General features: G+C 44.5%; 2 protein-coding genes across 2 annotated transcripts in view; one reads left to right on the top strand and one right to left on the bottom strand.

Moving 5' to 3' along the window:
• The window catches only part of LOC115612307 (procollagen galactosyltransferase 2-like), a 58,009-nt gene extending 57,564 nt beyond the window's left edge, over positions 1-445 (bottom strand). The window contains exon 1 of the mRNA XM_030496440.1: positions 121-445. Within this exon, the coding sequence (XP_030352300.1) occupies positions 121-395 (275 nt within the window). The 5' untranslated portion in view covers positions 396-445. The remainder of the gene's footprint in view (positions 1-120) is intronic.
• A 4,221-nt stretch (positions 446-4,666) lies between these two features.
• Positions 4,667-17,625, top strand: TSEN15 (tRNA splicing endonuclease subunit 15). Its single transcript, XM_030496439.1, has 4 exons — positions 4,667-4,858; positions 5,600-5,681; positions 6,900-7,035; positions 17,209-17,625. The coding sequence occupies exons 1-4, from the start codon at positions 4,724-4,726 to the stop codon at positions 17,408-17,410; spliced, it is 555 nt and encodes a 184-aa protein (XP_030352299.1). The 5' UTR covers positions 4,667-4,723; the 3' UTR covers positions 17,411-17,625.
• Positions 17,626-17,885: the final 260 nt, after the last annotated feature.

The raw sequence follows: 17,885 nt of genomic DNA, 5'->3' as shown, positions 1-17,885 counted from the left end.
CCCCGCAAAGCCCCCTCTCACCGCCGGGAGCTCCTCGCTAGGCACAAGTAGGGCTGGGGCAGCGGGGTCCAGGCCACAGCCCCGCGCCGGGGTCCCGCCGCCTCGCCTCCCTCCCCTTACCAGAGGGCGATCCTGTTCTTGGGGTAGTGCAGCCTCTCGATACAGCCGAGGAAGTGAGGCAGCGTGTGCGCCGCGTTGCGGGCGATGATGGCCAGGAGCACGGTGGGCTTCTGCAGAGCCGACTCGGGCAGAGGCTGGGGCTCGGGCTCGGGGCTCGGCGGTGGCGGCGGCTCCGGGCGCAGGTTGGCCCCGCAGCCGGCCAGCAGCATGAGGAAGAGGAGGAGAAGGAGAAGGGTGGGGGGCCGGGGGTCGCGGGGCCCGACGCACGCAGCCATGATGGGCGCGGGGCGGCCGCGGGGAGCCGCGCCAGCAGTGCGGGTCGGCCGCTGTAGCGCGCCCGGCGCCGCGGGGAGGTGCAGGACGAGTTGCGCCGCCGTCTGCCCGCCCGGCCCCGCGCCCCCGAACCCGGCCCTCGTGGGCAGCACGGCCCAGCGCTCCGCTCCCGGCGCGGCCCTCCCTCCGCAGGCTGCCGGAGCGCTGAGCGGCAAGCGGGGCGCGAGGCGGGAGACCGGGTGGGATCCTCTCCTCTCTTCCCCTCCCCTCCCCTCCCCTCCAGTCAGCACAGCCGGTACGCACCTGCGCAAGTTTGGTCCCGGTAAAAGTTACAAAACCTGTATTTGTCAACCGAGTTTTAGGTTGGAAAGAGCCGTTTGGCAGTTCCCGTCATAGCCTACTCTCCAAGAGCTGATGCTAATGCGAAGAGATCTCAGTTTGCTGCTTACGTGAAGATCTCACGCTCATCCTTCCCACGCATCAGGGATAGAAGGTTACTTTGTGCTTCTACGTCAAAAAGTATTTTGCAAATATCCCCAGGATGACAGTGCAAAGCAGGCTCACACACCGTACGCACCCCGCACGGCAGGAGGGATGTGGAGGGTGCAGTTGCCCCAGCTGGAACATAGCTGGAAGATGAAGATATTCCCTGTATTTCACTGACTTGCCTGCTATGGAAATGTTCCCATGAATGGAGCGACAGCAGTTTAACAACCAAATAAATAAAACATGTTACAGCAATTAAAATTATTGGGTCATGATCTTGAAAGGGGCATAGTAATCTCGGCTCTCTTAGAAGTTAATAGAATTTGGGCATGTTAAACCCTTTTCAGTATGAAATCTCCAATTAACTCTAAGGGCCTCATCACAGCCTATCTGGTTTTTACTGTGAGTAGGTAGTTCCTCCAGCTTGCACAGATCCACTTTAAGCAGGCAGCACTGTTGTCTGTGTGCTTGCAAGACTCAAAGGAGAGGAAGCATTTAGCAAACAGGCAATTGTTTAGCAATTATCCCTAATCTCATTGTGAATTGTTTGCAGCCCAAGCAGCATATATATAGTTCGTGTCTGCAGTGTTCGTTGTTTACAGAACATGATTTATCACCCACACCAAATCGTATTGTCTCAGTTTCCTGATCAGATGACTCTCCACAAAAGTAAGGCAAAAAGAAACATCCCAGGAAAACAGTAAACTTCAATAAAAAAATCTCCAGAGGTCAGATCATCTGCACTAAAATTTGAGAAGCTTCTGCAATTTGTAAGCATCTTCCCCAACAATTAATGAAAACATGTTCCTCCAGTTTGCCCTTCACAACACCTTTATAATTTGTCCTTCTAGAATGATACATTAATGAGGCTTTTATTTCATGGTTAATTTGCCACATGTTGCTTTTATGTAACATGGATTCATTAAGCAAATAGAAGGAGCAGCTTTGCAGTCTGTATGAAGTGATTAGGACTTTGCAGGAGCCAGCCGAATCCACAAGCACACAATGCCGCTGTCTCCCATGGGACCACTTGCATTTGGAGGATGGGGACTCCACTGAATTATGCTTGATGTGGAAGGTTGACAGCTGGCTTTTTCCATCCACGGGATGTTCAAGCTGGGTCACGATCCCATTTTTAGGAGGCTATGTGGCAGCTTCAGGAGAAACATGCACCCCCTGTAACTCCTCTTTGCCATGCCTCCTCTGTGGGTGGAGGTGCAACACATTCTGTGTATGAAGTGCTCCCTTCGCAGGTGGGGGAATGCAGGCTCAGCCTTCCCCTGTAGTCCAGAGCCACCATGGCCAAGCCAGGGTCAGGGCCAAGCAGAGATTATTTCCCCCCAGAAACAAAGAAAGACTTGGGAGGCAGAGACTGCAGAGCCACGGCTTTGTCCTACATGCAAAGCAAAGCGTAAAGGTAAAGGTGCAGTCCAACTACATATTATTGCAATCAGCATGTTTGCAGAAGGTTGAGTGTGCTTTTTAGCCTGTGCAGCTCTTGATGTCTTCAGTGAAATCTAAAGTACCTTCAGGTCTTTTCAGACTACTCCCTTCTTTTTGTTTTGTGAGCAGCATCAGAACCATAACAATTTGCTGGGGGCAAAGGCAATGCCTCCAGCAGCATCCTACAAACGGTAATTTTCTCTTCAAAATGATGTCCCTCTCACTCACACAACTCACTTTGCTGCCTGCTTCATATTGGTACACAAAAGAAAAAACTCTGGCCTTACCCAGAAAAGAAAGCAGTAGATGCCTGAAACATGAGATGTGACTCTATGCATAAGAGAAAGGAGACAGTTCAGCTTAATTTCTTACTCCCAGCCACACAGCATGGATAAAAGTTAGGAAAATTCAGGTAAACAGTTACCGTTACAATTCATGTTCATTCTTACATCTGTAAATGTATATATCTTTATGTGTATATAAAAAGAAATCTGTATACATTTTGACTTATTAGTGGCCGAAGTTACATCCTGTATTTTTTTGAGGCAAAACTCAGTCCTGCTGTGACAGGACAATTAACCACCCTGTGGTGAAATATTCTAGCTTTCAGGAAGAAACAGCTTTTTGCAGATGTAAGTCACACGGAAATAAATTTAGGCCATTTGTTTCAGCCTCCTCTAAATACCCTCAGCAAACAAGAGCAGCTGTGAGAACTGTCTCTGGCAGTGGCATACTCCCTCTGTTTGGCTGGTAACAAATTCTCTCAGAGGCAGTTTTCTTCTAATTTAGACTTGATTCCCATGCAGCAGCAAACAGAGGATCCATTTTTCTGATGAAGCATATCATATATATGGACCTACAAGAGTCTATAGACAAGACTATTTCCTTTGCTGGAATCATAGAATGGTTCGATCTGAAAGGGACTTTAAAGATCATCTAGTTCCAAGACCCTGCCATGAGCAGGGATGCAATTCGTAAAATATCCATCAGTGGCCCATCTTATGTCTAGGATATTTTGGTTCTTTCACAATAAATTTGGTTCTTCCAGAAGGCTGACCTTTCAGCTAGGAAAGTAAGTCTTCCATGGGACAATTATGAGTATGATAAATGGGGAAATTCTCATCCACTGTGTCTGAAAAACAGCTCAGATGGCCAGTAGCACTGCACAGACTATGGAGGCTGCTGTAACAATCAGGTAGAAGGCAGTGGTGAGGAACAGAGGCAAATATTTGCTTTGTCACGTCTGAGGACTCAAATCCATACAGTTCTTTTCCCAGCAGCCAAGTGAACCACTGTTGCTCACTCTTCCATGAAAGTCTCAGAGACTGCATTTTTTAAATTTTTTCTAATTTTTTTTTATTTTTAAACTTTTATTTATTTTGTGGGAAATAATTGGAGTGCAAATAATTGGAATTTGAGTGCTGGCTACAAACCGCTCGCCAATTTATGTACTCAATACACAGAGATCAGTTTTCATTGATGTTTTATTATATAATAATCATTAAGCCTATAAACAAGATGAGTTAAAGGCAACATTGATAACTTTTCACGAGGACCTGCATCAGTCTGATCATCTCAAGATCATACTTGGTGTTTCCTCTAATCAGGGTAGCTGTTTTCCAGCATCAGCCAGATTTTCCTTGGGGTAGCCTGATCAAGAACAAGCACAGTGTACAAGCAAGCGCTTTGGAGTCTCTCATCTGATGTTACAATATGGTACGTTATGTATATCTGTTAAAGACAGCACACAGTGTTTTGGGTTGTGCATGGACACCAGCTTGAAGCTATTCAAAATGCTGTAAAGACAGGCTGACTTCATGTAAACCAGCGTTTGAAATTTGTCAAAAGAGGTGCCAAGACAGATGGAGCTGGTAAGCCAGTCCTGCGATACTGCAAACTGTATTCACACTGGAAGTCAGAGATACTTCTAAGTAAAGCAGTCCAAGATGCTGTGAACAACAATAGCTTGAATCTAAATCTCTTAACCAGTCTATAAAAGCTCTGGAAACCATACATTAATAACACATTCTTTGCTGTTGTTTCTGTTTTACTCTTCTTCTCCCTTCATACTTTCTCTCCAGGTATCTCTCTCTCTCTTTCTAAGGGGACTTTCACTAATATTACATGAAGGAGTAATACTGCCTCCTTGCAAAATAATACCTTGTGATTAGAAAAAGGGACTGCAGAAGGGCGCACTGTGATAAGATGTATGTATCAGTCTGGCAGCGTTTAAACAGGGCTTAACGCAGCGCTTCTGGCCGTGGAGGAAGACTCTTGGCTCCGGTGGCGGGGGACGGAGCGGAACAAAGTGGAGGCGGAACGGGAGCAGCGCCGTGGTTGTCGGGGAGCGCTCGGCTGCGTGGCGCCGTCCGGAGCGCAGCTGCGTTGCACCGGGGAGAGCATGGAGCCAGCTGCTGGCCCGGCCGAGGGGGGCTGTGGCCCAGCGGGGAGCGCCTCCGCAGGCAGACAGCAGCCGGGGGACCAGGGCGGCTGGGCGGGGGGGGCCGGCGGCAGCTGGATGGCGGCTCACCCCACGGTAGGCCTGTGGGCGGGGAGGCGGCGCGGGGCGCTGCGGCCCTCCACTGCCCGGGCGCTGAGGGGCTAGAGGGGGCCCTCAGTCACTCGAGGTGGGGGTCCCGTTTGCCCGCCCCGGCCCGTTGCTCCGGCCTCTGGCAGATTCCCCCACCATGGCTTTAAGGAGCACCTCGGGGCAGGGCGCACGTAGGTGGTGGCAGGAGGAGATTTTAATGTAGCGTGTTTGGTTGTATTGGGCCTGTGGAGGGGGCTCGGCTTCCGGCCGCTGAGGAGAACCGGTGGGGGTGTTGGGGAATGCCACTTGAGGCAGAGGACGAGGTTACAAATGCTGAAACTGCAGCTGGACAACGCAAGCGTCTTAAACTTTTACTCCATCTTCATTTTTAGTATATTGAGAACATGGAAGTATTTAATTTGGCTCTCATCTTATGTTGGTGTGCTGCAGCAAAAATAGGTAAAACTCATAGCCCTTCTCCACAAAGCTAGGTCTGTTCCAGAAATAGTTGTGATTCCTCATTTTTATTTGGCTTGCTTGCTTAAGCACCAAAATAGGGGGAATGTGGAAAAAAACAGCTCTTAAGGTACTGTCAGAAAACAAGTCCTGGTTTTTAATTGCCTGTTGGTCCTTAAAACTGGTTTCAGACTTCAGTGGCTTAGATAGCTCTACAGATTCTGGGTTTGGACTGTGCACTCTTAATATAACTTCTGTTTTCCTTCACCAACATTACTTTTTGGGTTTCAGCTCACAGAAATGATGTCTCTTGATATATCTGACAGTACTCAAATCTATGCTGCGTTTGTGGTATACCTGGACCTCTTAGAAGGTAATTCAGTGAATAATTTTTTTTTGCCTTTAGGTGCTGTTAAAGTTTGAGCACTGGCGGGACCTTTCCTACAAAGTCTTTGGTGTTGTTTTTGAAACTTAATGGTGATGGTTACCTAAGAAACAGATAGTATTTTGGCACTGAAGACTTTTATCCTGTGCTTACCTGGAGCCTTTACGAAGATGAGGGCCCATTTTGTTCCAGGGCAGACACTCTGCATGGGGAAAAAAAAAATATAATCAAAAGAGGAGTAGGGGAAGGAAAAGGAACATGGAAAGGTGAAGTTACAAGTTCAGTGGTTGTGCTGGTAATAGAGTCCTCATTTGTAGATTAATGTCGAAGTTACTAAATCATAGTGTTTCACTGAAGTTATTATTTTAGCAACTGGCCGATGTATGCTGGCCTGATTATGATGCTGTTTTCTGGAAAGGGTAAGGATTCCTTTAAGAAGATCGTTTGGAAGTCTGGTGCCAATAATTATGACAAATGCAGTGTAGTCTTCCGCTGTCTTGTAGGATAGAGTTATACGATATATTAACTTCTGCCTGCAATTCTTCCAAGTTGGCTTTATTGAAAAGGGACTATGTGTAGGCAGGCAGCCAGCCTAATGAAAATATTTCAGTTTCTTTTGGAGACTGGTGGTTCTCAAGGTCAAGGAAGGGAGGGATTTTACAGGCCAGAAAGCACTGTCTGTTACTGTTACACCTCTGAAGAAAGTGCCTCAATCACTAAGAGAAGGCTCCTGTAATTCTGCAGAAAAAAACTCTCAGACTTATCCCTTCAATCAGAAGGGAAGAACTGTGTATTATCATTAATCATGCTTTTAGCACCTGCTTCTTCACAGTTTTAGGGTACTGATAAAGTCCAAGTTTGTATTACAGTTTTATGCTGCAGATGACTAAAGCTGTGTGGTTTTTATCTTCTTTTTGCCTTTTTGAAGCAAAGCTTTATCAGACAGATCCCTAGTCACCATCAATCATTGTAGCTCTAGAGTCAGCAGACTACTACTGTTCCCCTGGGTTTCTTTAACAGGATTGTTTCTCAGAAGGCAAACTTGACAGTTCCACAGGGTAGTTGTGTCTCATGAGAAATCTCCTGTGAGGGGAGGGAGGGAAAATGGAATCTTAGATGTTAACTTAAATACCAAATTGGATATTTGAATGATTAAAACTTGTGTTTTGTGTTCCGGTCCTTCTCATCGACGATGAACCTTTCTAGGGAGAAACTGGCATGAAGTGAAGTATGTTGGAGTAGCAGAACTGGAGCTCGTATGTTTACATGCACGTGAAAGAGAACAGGACAGTCTCCAAGTGATGGTGCCGGTACCTGTGCACACATTGTTGAGCCATGAAAGGTGAGGATGTGGTCGGTGTTTGGTTCACATTACCAGTAAGATATTTAACAGCTGCTGATGACTTAGGCAAAAGGGGGTGGGGGAGAAAATAAAGGAGTATCAGAGGAAAGCAATACCTCAGCCTGTGAGCAGTGTTATTTTGGGTGCTGCAAGCATACATGCAAAGTTGAGATTTCTTTAATTTTCTAAGTTGCATCAGTCTCTGCTTCTCACTCTCTGAAAGTGATATGCCGTTGATGTCAGCTTCCCACAGCAACTGGATCCTGCTGATAAACACTTTGTATTGTTTAGAAGTTGCAAATACTTTAGGAGATAACAATGGATATCAAAGTATGTGTTTGAGAGACAGGATTAGAACACAAGACCTTCACGGCTTATGTTTTGAACATTCTTGTGTTGCTTTTATGTAGTCTGGAAAAATCTGGCAATGTTTTTTTGTGTCACTGGGCTTTAAAGTATTTAAGAAGAAAGAAGTTCTCCTGGACCTATCTAAAAATAAAGCTTTTTTTTTTTTAATCATTTAATCTGTGGATAAGCCTGGTGTGTTTGGTTTGGTCTGCTTTTTGTTTTGAAAGTATAATTTAGCTACTTCCAACTGGAAATTCATTTTACTTACCCAGAGTTTAACATGTAACTGTCCCTTGAGCTGTGATTTTTACTTGCTTTCCTGACACATGCAAGACTAAGTAATTCTCAAGCAGAGGACAACACAGCTATGACTTTGTGATATTGCAGATGTTTGCAGCCTAGAGGAATTCTGCTTCAGTAATTTTACAGTGTATTTTAACTGGCCCTGAGAGCAGCCTCAAACACACAGTATGATTTACTCTCTGATAATGGCTGCCTTCTTTTGCTGGTATTTGCCATTCTTTCCGAGCATGTCTCTGAAGACCTCAACTATTTCAGCTGCATCATATGTAGTACATTTTTCAGTTTCCTCTGTTCCTGCTCTTGCTAGGAGCATGTGCTCAGGGCTGGCTTTACAGATCTTGCTAGTGTTTGCTGTTTCTTCTTGCTCTGTGGGCAGCAGCCTGACACAGTAGTAGGTAGCTAATGAATTGCCCTTAGCAGACATGTGTGTGCTCTAGGAATGATGTTTTAGACATGCTAGTGACAGATGAGTGTCTTGCAGACAGGCGTCTGTCTTAATTCTGTTATGTGTTTTCCTAAGTGCGTATTTGTGAGGGGGGAGAAACTAACTTACTAGATATTGATGGATTTGAGTACTATATGTGCTGAAAAAAGCTTTCATTTGCAAATATTGGTCAGTCGCTCCTGTGGGCTTAGTCTTAAAGAGAAATATGTTGTGTTCTCCACAACAGAGGAAAGCTGCTGAGAGGTCTTGCAGGATGGAATGCTGAGTGTCTCTCTGCAAGAAGCAGATCGCAGTATGTGTATGAAAAGGGCACACTGCTATTCACAGTTCAAACTAGGTGGGAAAAGAAGGCAGCAAATTAGGATATGGGACCTTTGAGAAATTACGTCTATGTGCTGAGTTGCTATGCTTGTTTAATGTAGTAGGTTTTCACCTAGGTTGGAAACTCTGATTCCTGTCATTGGATCAATGCCAGCAAGTATGTTCTACTTTGCTTTTAATGACATTGAGAGATTGCACTGCATGTATGTCCTATCTTTTACTGTTTCATTGGAGCTTTTCATTTGGAGCCTCTGGACTTGTTTGTACTGTGGTGATACTGTTTGCTCTGTTTCTGGCACCAGTGTGGATGGAATCCATTACTGGAAGGATGTGTGTTAGAGAAGCAAAAAGTGAATACATCACATTAACTGAAAGTACAGTTTGTGACTAGGTTTTGGTACAGAGCAACTACATAGAGCATATTGTCACTAAAATGAGCTGAATACTGGGCTGTAATGCCAGGTGAATCCATTAAAGCCTGTATGTGTTTGATACCCATAGGTGGTGTCAGGCAGGAAGATTGTATATGCTTGTATTTGTGTTATTAAACATGCATGTGCATATGCATGCTTGGCATTTCATTAGTGCTGATGCAGAGAGGCCTGGTCTGTCCTCGTAGAGAAAGAACAGCATCAACTCCTCAGCTCCTTTGCTGGAACAGTACACAAAAAGCACGACATCCTTGTCTCTAAATTGGAGAGACACCAATTTGATAGATGGACCACTCGGTGGATAAAAAACTGGCTCGATGGCCGCATGCAAAGAGTTGTGGTAAATGGCTCGATGTCCAGTTGGAAACCTGTAACGAGTGGTGTCCCTCAGGGATCGGTGTTGGGACCGGTCCTGTTCAACATCTTTGTCGGCAACATGGACAGTGGGATTGAGTGCGCCCTCAGCAAGTTTGCCGACGACACCAAGCTGTGTGGTTCGGTTGATACGCTGGAGGGAAGGGATGCCATCCAGAGGGGCCTTGACACGCTTGTGAGGTGGGCCGATGCCAGCCTTATGAAGTTTAACCAAGCCAAGTGCAAGGTCCTACACCTGGGTCGGGGCAATCCCAGGCACTGCTACAGGTTGGGTGGAGAAGAGATTCAGAGCAGCCCTGCAGAAAAGGACTTGGGGGTGCTGGTTGACGAGAAGCTTAACATGAGCCGGCTTCAGTGTGCGCTTGCAGCCCAGAAAGCCAACCGTATCCTGGGCTGCATCAAAAGAAGCGTGACCAGCAGGTCAAAGGAGGTGATCCTGCCCCTCTACTGTGCTCTCGTGAGACCTCACTTGAAGTACTGTGTACAGTTCTGGTGTCCTCAACATAAAAAGGACATGGAGCTGTTGGAGCGAGTCCAGAGGAGGGCCACGAGGATGATAAGAGGGCTGGAGCACCTCCCATATGAAGAAAAGCTGAGAGAGTTGGGGCTGTTCAGCCTGGAGAAGAGAAGGCTGCATGGAGACCTCATAGCAGCCTTCCGGTATCAGAAGGGGGTCTATAAGGATGCTGGGGAAGGACTCTTCCTTAGGGACTGTAGTGGTAGGACAAGGGGTAACAAGTTCAAACTTAAACAGGGGAAGTTTAGATTAGATATAAGGAATAAGTTCTTTACAGTGAGGGTGGTGAAGCACTGGAATGGGTTGCCCAGGGAGGTTGTGGATGCTCCATCCCTGGCAGTGTTCAAGGCCACGTTGGACAGAGCCTTGGACCACATGGTTTAGTGCAAGGTGTCCCTGCCCATGGCAGGGGGTTGGAACTAGATGATCTTAAGGTCCTTTCCAACCCTTACTATTCTATGATTCTGTGATTCTATAGACAGTAACTAGCTCAAAGCTGCATAGCACAGAGGGAGGCCATTAAAAAATCATCCTATCGAAAGAGTTGGAAGTAGTATTACAGTACTGCTGCCTCTTTGTTCTGACAGCAATGAGTATTTTGTTGTGATTACTGATAGCAGGAGGCTTGTTAGGTATCTGATGTCTTAAATGATGTTTTCTCATTTGACTTCCCAAGCTATAGATAGACAGGAAAGCTTTTGTACTTAGATGCTTTGCTGTTTTGTTCAAAGCAATGCTTTGGGGTTTTGTGTTACTTGCTAAAGGTGTAGAGGAAGAGGTATGAGTACAAGTGAATGCAGCTCACTTAATGTTGAAAGTAAGCCACTGGAGGGGCTTTGGGAAGGTGAAAACATTCTGTCCTCATTGCTGGGCCTGGAAATGCGCTAATTGCAAATGGCAGCCTTTATGGACAGCATTTCCTTGCTTAACCAGTAAGGCCTGGGTCTGCAGGGGTGGTTTTCCTCTCAAAGCCACTTCAGCAAAGCTCTGCCTTCCCAGGTGTCTTGTGAAGATGCTCAGAGGAGAGCATCCTTAGAAGGGCTGTAGTAAAGTTGCTGTAGAAATCACCAGCAAGACACCTAAGCAAATGATAAATATGAGTGCCCTGGCCTATTATAAGATTTCATCATGTCCACTTAATGCATGACAATTAACTGCCTAAGGCAAAAGCTGTTCTGCTTATTAAGCTCACTGTCTGCTTCTACAAACAGCTTGCTGGAAGCTGATCATCCTGCCCTGCCAGTGTAAGGCTGCACAGTAACTCACTGAATCACAAAATCACAGGGTCTGGAGCAAAGTGACCACCGATGTCAGTGGTAGTCTCATACAGTCTGAAAAGTGGCTTCATGCTGTGCATGTGTGCTCTTAGAATGAAGATTGCTGAATCTTCTGTGAATAAAGACCTAGAGAATAAGATGGCAACTTCTATCTGTCTTGGACCACTCTGACAACCACACACAGCTGGCTCAGGTTTGGAGAACCTTGTGTTTGTATGCCTTTGAATTTAGAAGTGATTCATACTTGAGGCGGAATTGGTCAGTCCATTGGCTGAGATATCTTTGCTGCTAACTATTGCAGATAACACCTTAGTACACACCAAGTACCCGATTGTCAGTACATTCCACAATTGTGGCTCCTCGAATTGGAGGAAGCACTTAGCCCTGCTTCAGAGCTAGCAGCAGTGACTTGCATAAACCAAGCTCAGCAAGTGTAGGAGAACTTGCAGTGTTGACAGCTGGATTTTCTAGATAGGGTTGAAAGCCTTGACCCTTCCAAGGACCAGGGACTTAGATGCTGGATCTAATGGAGTAACGTTGTCCAAGCAAAATGCTACTAATAACACATCAGATTAAATGCTATGTCACTGCCCTGTTTCTTTTTTGTACAGAAGTGCTGGAAATTAAGGATGAAGTCAGTTGCATGAGGTTATGGAGACTGCAAAGTTTGGTTTAGGCTAAGAAGGAAAGGGTTATTTTGTTAAAATGGTAACTTAATTTTAGAAAAAGAACACATAAATGCTTTAATTTTAAAGCTGATAAACATCCTTAGAAGCAAATCTGAGGACCAGAAGTGATTTATCCTCTTCTAAATTTGTAGTTTGTGAAACAGATCTTCCTCTAATCTGAAGTGGTTTTGCTTGTAAGAAGTACTGTTATTTTAAGTGCACTGGAAGTGTGACATGCATCATCTTCACAGTTTTGTCAGTAACTCTTCTGCTATAAGCATCACTTGAGCTTACTCATACAGCAAATCACGCATTGAAAATGCAATTAATTGCTTTTAAATGCAAACTCTTCATTAATAGTTTAAAAGTGATTGTTATGGCTCATACAGCTGAGTTGGTTATGCAGTGCTGTGATTGAATGTCCTACAGCTGGTGTGTCTTGTAGAACTTTGCTGAATTCTGATTCCTCCCTTTTGCATGATTTTTTTTGTTTTTCGATTTCCATGGAAAAAAAGAACTTTATGTTCCTTTTTCCTGGTTTCAGTTCCTTTTCCTGACCAGTGAGGCACATAGTCTTTTCTTTGCTGTCCATTTACACCTTTTCCCACCACCACATGATTCTTCACATATATGTCAAGGCACTAAGTTAATATTGCTGCCTGCCCTGCAGCTAGGTCTGGAATAACGGCGAGCCATGCTGTGCTGGTTTTGTATTGTTGGCTAAGTTCAAGGTATTGTGCTTTACGGAAGGTTTCTTCTGCCTCGGTTCTGTTGTCAAGAGGCATGTCCGAACAAATCTGGTCCAGTGGCGCACACTGATGCACAGAGTAGTGATCTCTGTGTAGTGGTACAGAGACCAACTTGTGCTGACTCTCCAGCCCTGCCTTGCATGGAGGAGAGGGAGCTGTTTTGGCTGGCCAAGCCTGCAATGAATTATTCATCCAAGTATAAAGGGCAGATTGAAAGCAATTGGTTTTTCTGGTATGGAAGGCAGTAGTTCCATTCCAGCTTAATGAAGCTCTATGCAACCTCCATAAAACTACTCTGAGCTTTCAGTTTTCTGCTTCTCAGAGGTGCTTGCATGGGACAAATCACTGAAATACTCTTGTTCATCACAAAGTTTTTGCCCATGTAATCTTTATGATTCTGTTCTTTTCTTTTTTTTTTTTTAGTTTTTGGATACAAGTTAAAACCTCAAGCTACAGTTGAAGTTTACCAGTCATATACCTGTTTCTTTCTCTGGAATGAGATGTTATTTTGTTAGGAGCGGATCGGTAGGAAAGATGGTAGATTTCTGATGTGTGTTGAAGGCCTACCTAGTACAAAAGTCTTTTATGAATAAAAAAAGAAGATGGGGGAGAGATGGAAAATTCATCTCTTCGATGGATTTGTATGGATTTCAGGGAATCATAGAATGGTTTGCGTTGGAAGTGGCCTTAAACTTCATCCCGTTCCAACCCCTCTGCCACAGGCAGGGACACCTTCCACTAGACCAGGTTGCTCAAAGCCCCATCCAACCTGGCCTTGAACACTGCCAGGGATTCAAGTGTTCCCTAACCAGGGATGGGGCAGCCACAGCTTGTCTGGGCAACCTGTGCCAGTGCCTCACCACCCTCACAGTAAAGAATATCGTCCTAATATCTAAATCTACCCTCTTTCAGTTTAAAGCCATTTCCCTTTTGTCTTATCGCTACACGCCCTCGTAAAAAGTCCCTCTGCAGCTTTCTTGCAGGCCCTGTTTAGATACTGGAAGGCTGCTCTAAGGTCTCCCTGGAGCCTTCTCTTCTCCAGGCTGAGCAACCCCAACTCTCTCAGCCTGTCTTCACAGGAGAGGTGCTCCAGCCTGCTGATCATCACGTATTGCCCTAGCTTATGTATGCTGTTTTCCTTTCACAGTGCCTTTGTTCAAGACGTACTTTTTCGTGTGGGAAACTTAAAGCTTCAGCATTGCCTGTTTTAACATTCAACAGCTTTTCTTCATAGGAAGGGGGAGAGAAGGGAAAGGAGTGGTTGCAAGAAATTTTAACTCATAGTCTTCTCACTGTGCATGCAGCAGCACACACACTTGTTCTGTGTGTTCTCCTGGAGCTCTGAATGCCTTTTATTTTTTTTACCAGGTAGTCATTGGCATAAATCCCAAGAAGGCAGCATGTATAGGGTTGATTGTCCCTGATCTTCTGGGCTAGGCTGAGCCTGTGGGTGAGCAAGTCTGAGGCAATGAAGAAGGCAGGTGATTGATTATTGTGTTGTACAGTGTCCTTCAGGAGATGACGAAGTGAAATGATGCATTCTTCCAACATAAGCTGTACTTGAGACTGTATTGAAAACATGCTAAGCTTTTATTGAGGCACTGCAGAACAATATTGACTGTTTCTCAGCTGTACCTTTTCTCATGTGAAGTCTCTATATCCTGCTTAAACCTTGATGTCTAGCCAGTGGAGTGGGCATACCTGAATGCCTGTTGCTGAGGAGGAACCAGGTAGAACCAGTCCATGCTGAATGCTTGACACTGCAGCTTCTGTGAGGTTCATGCTGTTGGAGCATGGCCTGTAAAGGCTAGGGAACCAAAATAAGAGTCATTGTGGACCCCTTGGTATCAGTGGGAATGATGTTTGAAGAATGTGACCTAACACAGTGGTGACTTGTGAGGAGAAGGCTGGTCAGGATGCTGGTGAATGAAGGCTGTCAAGACTGTTGGTGGAGTATGCCAAAGTACTGGATTTATTGAATACCCCTGTTCCGGAGGCTTCTAACATTTGACACTTTCAGAAGCATTAAATTCACTTTTACTTGAGCAAAAGCCATCCTTTATACCCGACATGACTTCTGTGATGTAGCAGACATACTGATCATCAAGGAGCTTATCTGTATCCATTAACTTAGGGAGGAGTTGTTAACATATGGGCTTCTTGTTTAGGACTTCAGTTTAGTCACTTCAGTTTAGCAGCTGTTGTGTGAGATGGGCAGCCTAGAGAGCTGTCTCTCGTGACATAAAGGCTTCTTGCCTTGTTTAGGAGGTCAAATATGCATTCCTTTGAATTTCAGCAGGCCAAGAACACTTCTTGCTGCTTTCCCCCCTCCATAGACAGTGTTAGATATGTCAAAAGGATTAAAAAAACTATACATTTCCTGTAATATTTCATCTTTCTGTTTGTGGCAGGTAGCAAGTGCAATGAAATTGGCACAAACCCAGATGTTCTCTGACTCCTCCTTTGCAATGTCTGCTGCTGCAGAGGAACTGTGAACATGCAACATCACAGACTAACAGTGATGCCTTCAGGGGAGGAGAGGAAACACAGGCGTCTGATACAGACTTCCTGAATTCTGAAGCTTATTCTTTTAAAAGTTACCCTCCCACTAATCTGCAGATGTTCTGCACTGCATTATGGCTAGTTGTGGTCTGCATGAATGAGAGCTCTTGTTTGAGAAAAGTGGCAAGAGGAGAAATTTGCATTTGCAGTTCTAATTCTTTACGGCAGTAGAGGCTGATTCCCAATGTGCAGTGGAAACCATTGGGCTCTGTAGATAGCAGTGTTAGAAGATCATCCTGAGGCAATGGCCTAAGTTTTTGTGCTCTTTACATAAACCCTGAAACTCAGTCTCCTGAAAAGTAAGTCAAGCATGCGAAGAAATGTCAATTTGTTGTCAGGACGTGACCAGTTTTGGGATCATGGTGTATCTTCTAAGTCTAAATGCTTAATGGGGGGAAATAAAGGTTCAGATGTCGGTGCTTGGCAGTATAAGAAGAAATTATGAGTGGTGGGAAATCTAGAACTAAGACCTTACTGTAACATCCATCCCACTAATAGCCTAGGAGGAGAAATGGTGAGAGTTACTAAAGAAAATATGAATGAGCTTCTGCCCTGGCTGACAGGTGAATACAGGCCACTGACTGATTCTGCTTCCAGATATAGGACTGTCCCCATTCAACATAAGTTTGGTTTCTTTGAGTCCCAAAATATCTCTCCCGGGTAGCTGTGCCCTTTTATTTGGCTTTTTATTGTTATTTCTATTTTGCATTCCCAGGAGAGAGATTAATATCTACTGCTTCATAAAAGCCACAGATAGTTCTTTCCTCACTGGGTCTCTGCCAGTAGCAGTACGAGTCTCTTGCAGGTGTCTCTTTTCTGTCAGTGGCCAATACAGTATCTCTTTGTTTATTTGTTCTTTTGTTATGAATGTGCTGATGGTTGGAGAACCAGAGTATGGCTTTTCACAGCCTTAGTATCTGTTGCATGAAATGACTAACTATGTTGTATTGCCTTGCTTGCATTATATATGGGCCAGTGGTGAAAGCAAAAGAAAAAGCACTTCTGAATTTAGCCGAGCTGAATTATGAACAGTTCAGAACACAGATACTTAAGAGGGTCATGGGCTTAATATCATAGGCTTTCCAGGCTGCTGCTTATTCTCTGCCACTTTCCATTTGGCTTTTATTAAGGGATCAAAGAGGTTTCGAAGGAAGATAATGATTAAAGTTTGAAAGCCTTATTTTCAGCTACAGTGCCCAGCTTCAGAAATGCATGTTTTATGGTGTGCATGAAGTATGCACATTATCTTAGGGGCACATGAAGTGAGTGGCGATTTCTGTTTTAATTCCCCCCCCCCGCTGCATAGCTGACCTCTCCCCAGAGTGTAACCTGTCCTGGCAGTCTCAGATGAGCCCTTTTGCACCTGACCTTGAGTGCAAGCAGAAAGCTCCCTGTGGAAATGCTTGCTGTGGGCAGTGTTACTGTTCTGCCCCTGGGCACTGTGCTTCTGCAGTACTTGCTCAGAACAGTAATACAAAGACTCTGGGAATAAGTGGTGTTCTCAGCTCTGTACCGAAAAGTAACTGGCATGTTATTCTTAAAATAAGCTGAACAGGAAAAATGCTTAACTTTGTCTTGAATTTTTAAGGATGACATTATTTATGTGACTGTTTTGAAGAAGTCTTGTGGCTTCTAGTCTAGACAGGGAGGTAGAGAATCCTGGCTTCAGTGCCTAGGTCTTCCATAGTCTGGCACAGAAGTGTAGCACGGAGACTGAAAGACTTACCTCTGCAAGTGGAACAAGTCTTAATTATTTTGTCCTCTAACTGAACACCATGTGTTAGTCAGTCAGATTTTTTTTTTACCTTTTTTTTTTTTTTTAAATCTAATGAAAACAAGGCCATTAGTGATTGTCCTGCTGTGATTGCGGTAGTTGAAGAATGGTTGAGGCATGTGCACAATAGTACACCTAAGCAAAGCTTAGAAGCATGTGTTGAGTCATTTCCAGCAGAGAGGTATGTAACTGAGTATATTTTTATAAGATTCTTTGTAATTTGATTTTGTTGCTTGATTATACATCTTTGGATTTTTATTAGAACAGATACTATACTTTCTTTCCTGAAGACAAATTTACAAAATAAACCCAAGCTGAATAAAAATAGCAGTGGTGCACTTGACCTTTGTGCCCTCCTTGAGTGGTTGTGGACTCCTTTCTAACTGATTGTTTCTTCTTCTAGGATGAGAGAGATCATGAAGAAAGCGTCAATCCCACAGGATGATCCTGACACCCCGCTGTCAGTTACTTTGGCCATAGTTGAGTCAGATTCCACAGTAGTCTACTATAAAATGACTGATGGCTTTGTAATACCAGATCCTCCTGACGATACTGAGGATACAGACAATAAACAGTGGAGAAAGAAAAGAAAGCTTTTGAAGTGATTAAGACAAACACTTTTCTTGAGCTGCTGTCCTCAAACCTAAACAAATCCAGGAACTTATGTAAATAAGTTGTGTGCTAAAGTCTGCCTTCTGCATATCAAGCATCTTTTCAGGGAGAACAGAGGCTTGTGCAGCTGTACTGTAATGAAATGCCATTTAAAGTATGAAATGGGTCGCGCTTTGAGACTAATAAATATACTTGTGAGATGTTTCCAGGGCTAGTCTCTTCTTTGTATCTGGTCAGGTACATAGCAGAATAAACACATCCCTACCTATATTGTAAATATTTGTTAAAGGTAAATCTTAAGGGGTTTCTGGTGGAGGTACTGATACCAAGTTAAGAGCTTTGTAGCTTACAGAGTGTCTTTGTCTTAACACTGTCAGAAGCACTTATGCCAGCTCCCAGCTTACACTTCTGAACACTTACTTTCTTTTCGCTGCTTTTGGAGAAAAGACTTTTACACAGAAGTACCTT

This window comes from Strigops habroptila, chromosome 8, assembly GCF_004027225.2.
Source record: "Strigops habroptila isolate Jane chromosome 8, bStrHab1.2.pri, whole genome shotgun sequence".
Classification (NCBI taxonomy): domain Eukaryota; kingdom Metazoa; phylum Chordata; class Aves; order Psittaciformes; family Psittacidae; genus Strigops; species Strigops habroptila.
The sequence above is the reverse complement of the archived record's forward strand: the minus strand, read 5'-3'. Positions and strand labels throughout refer to the sequence as shown.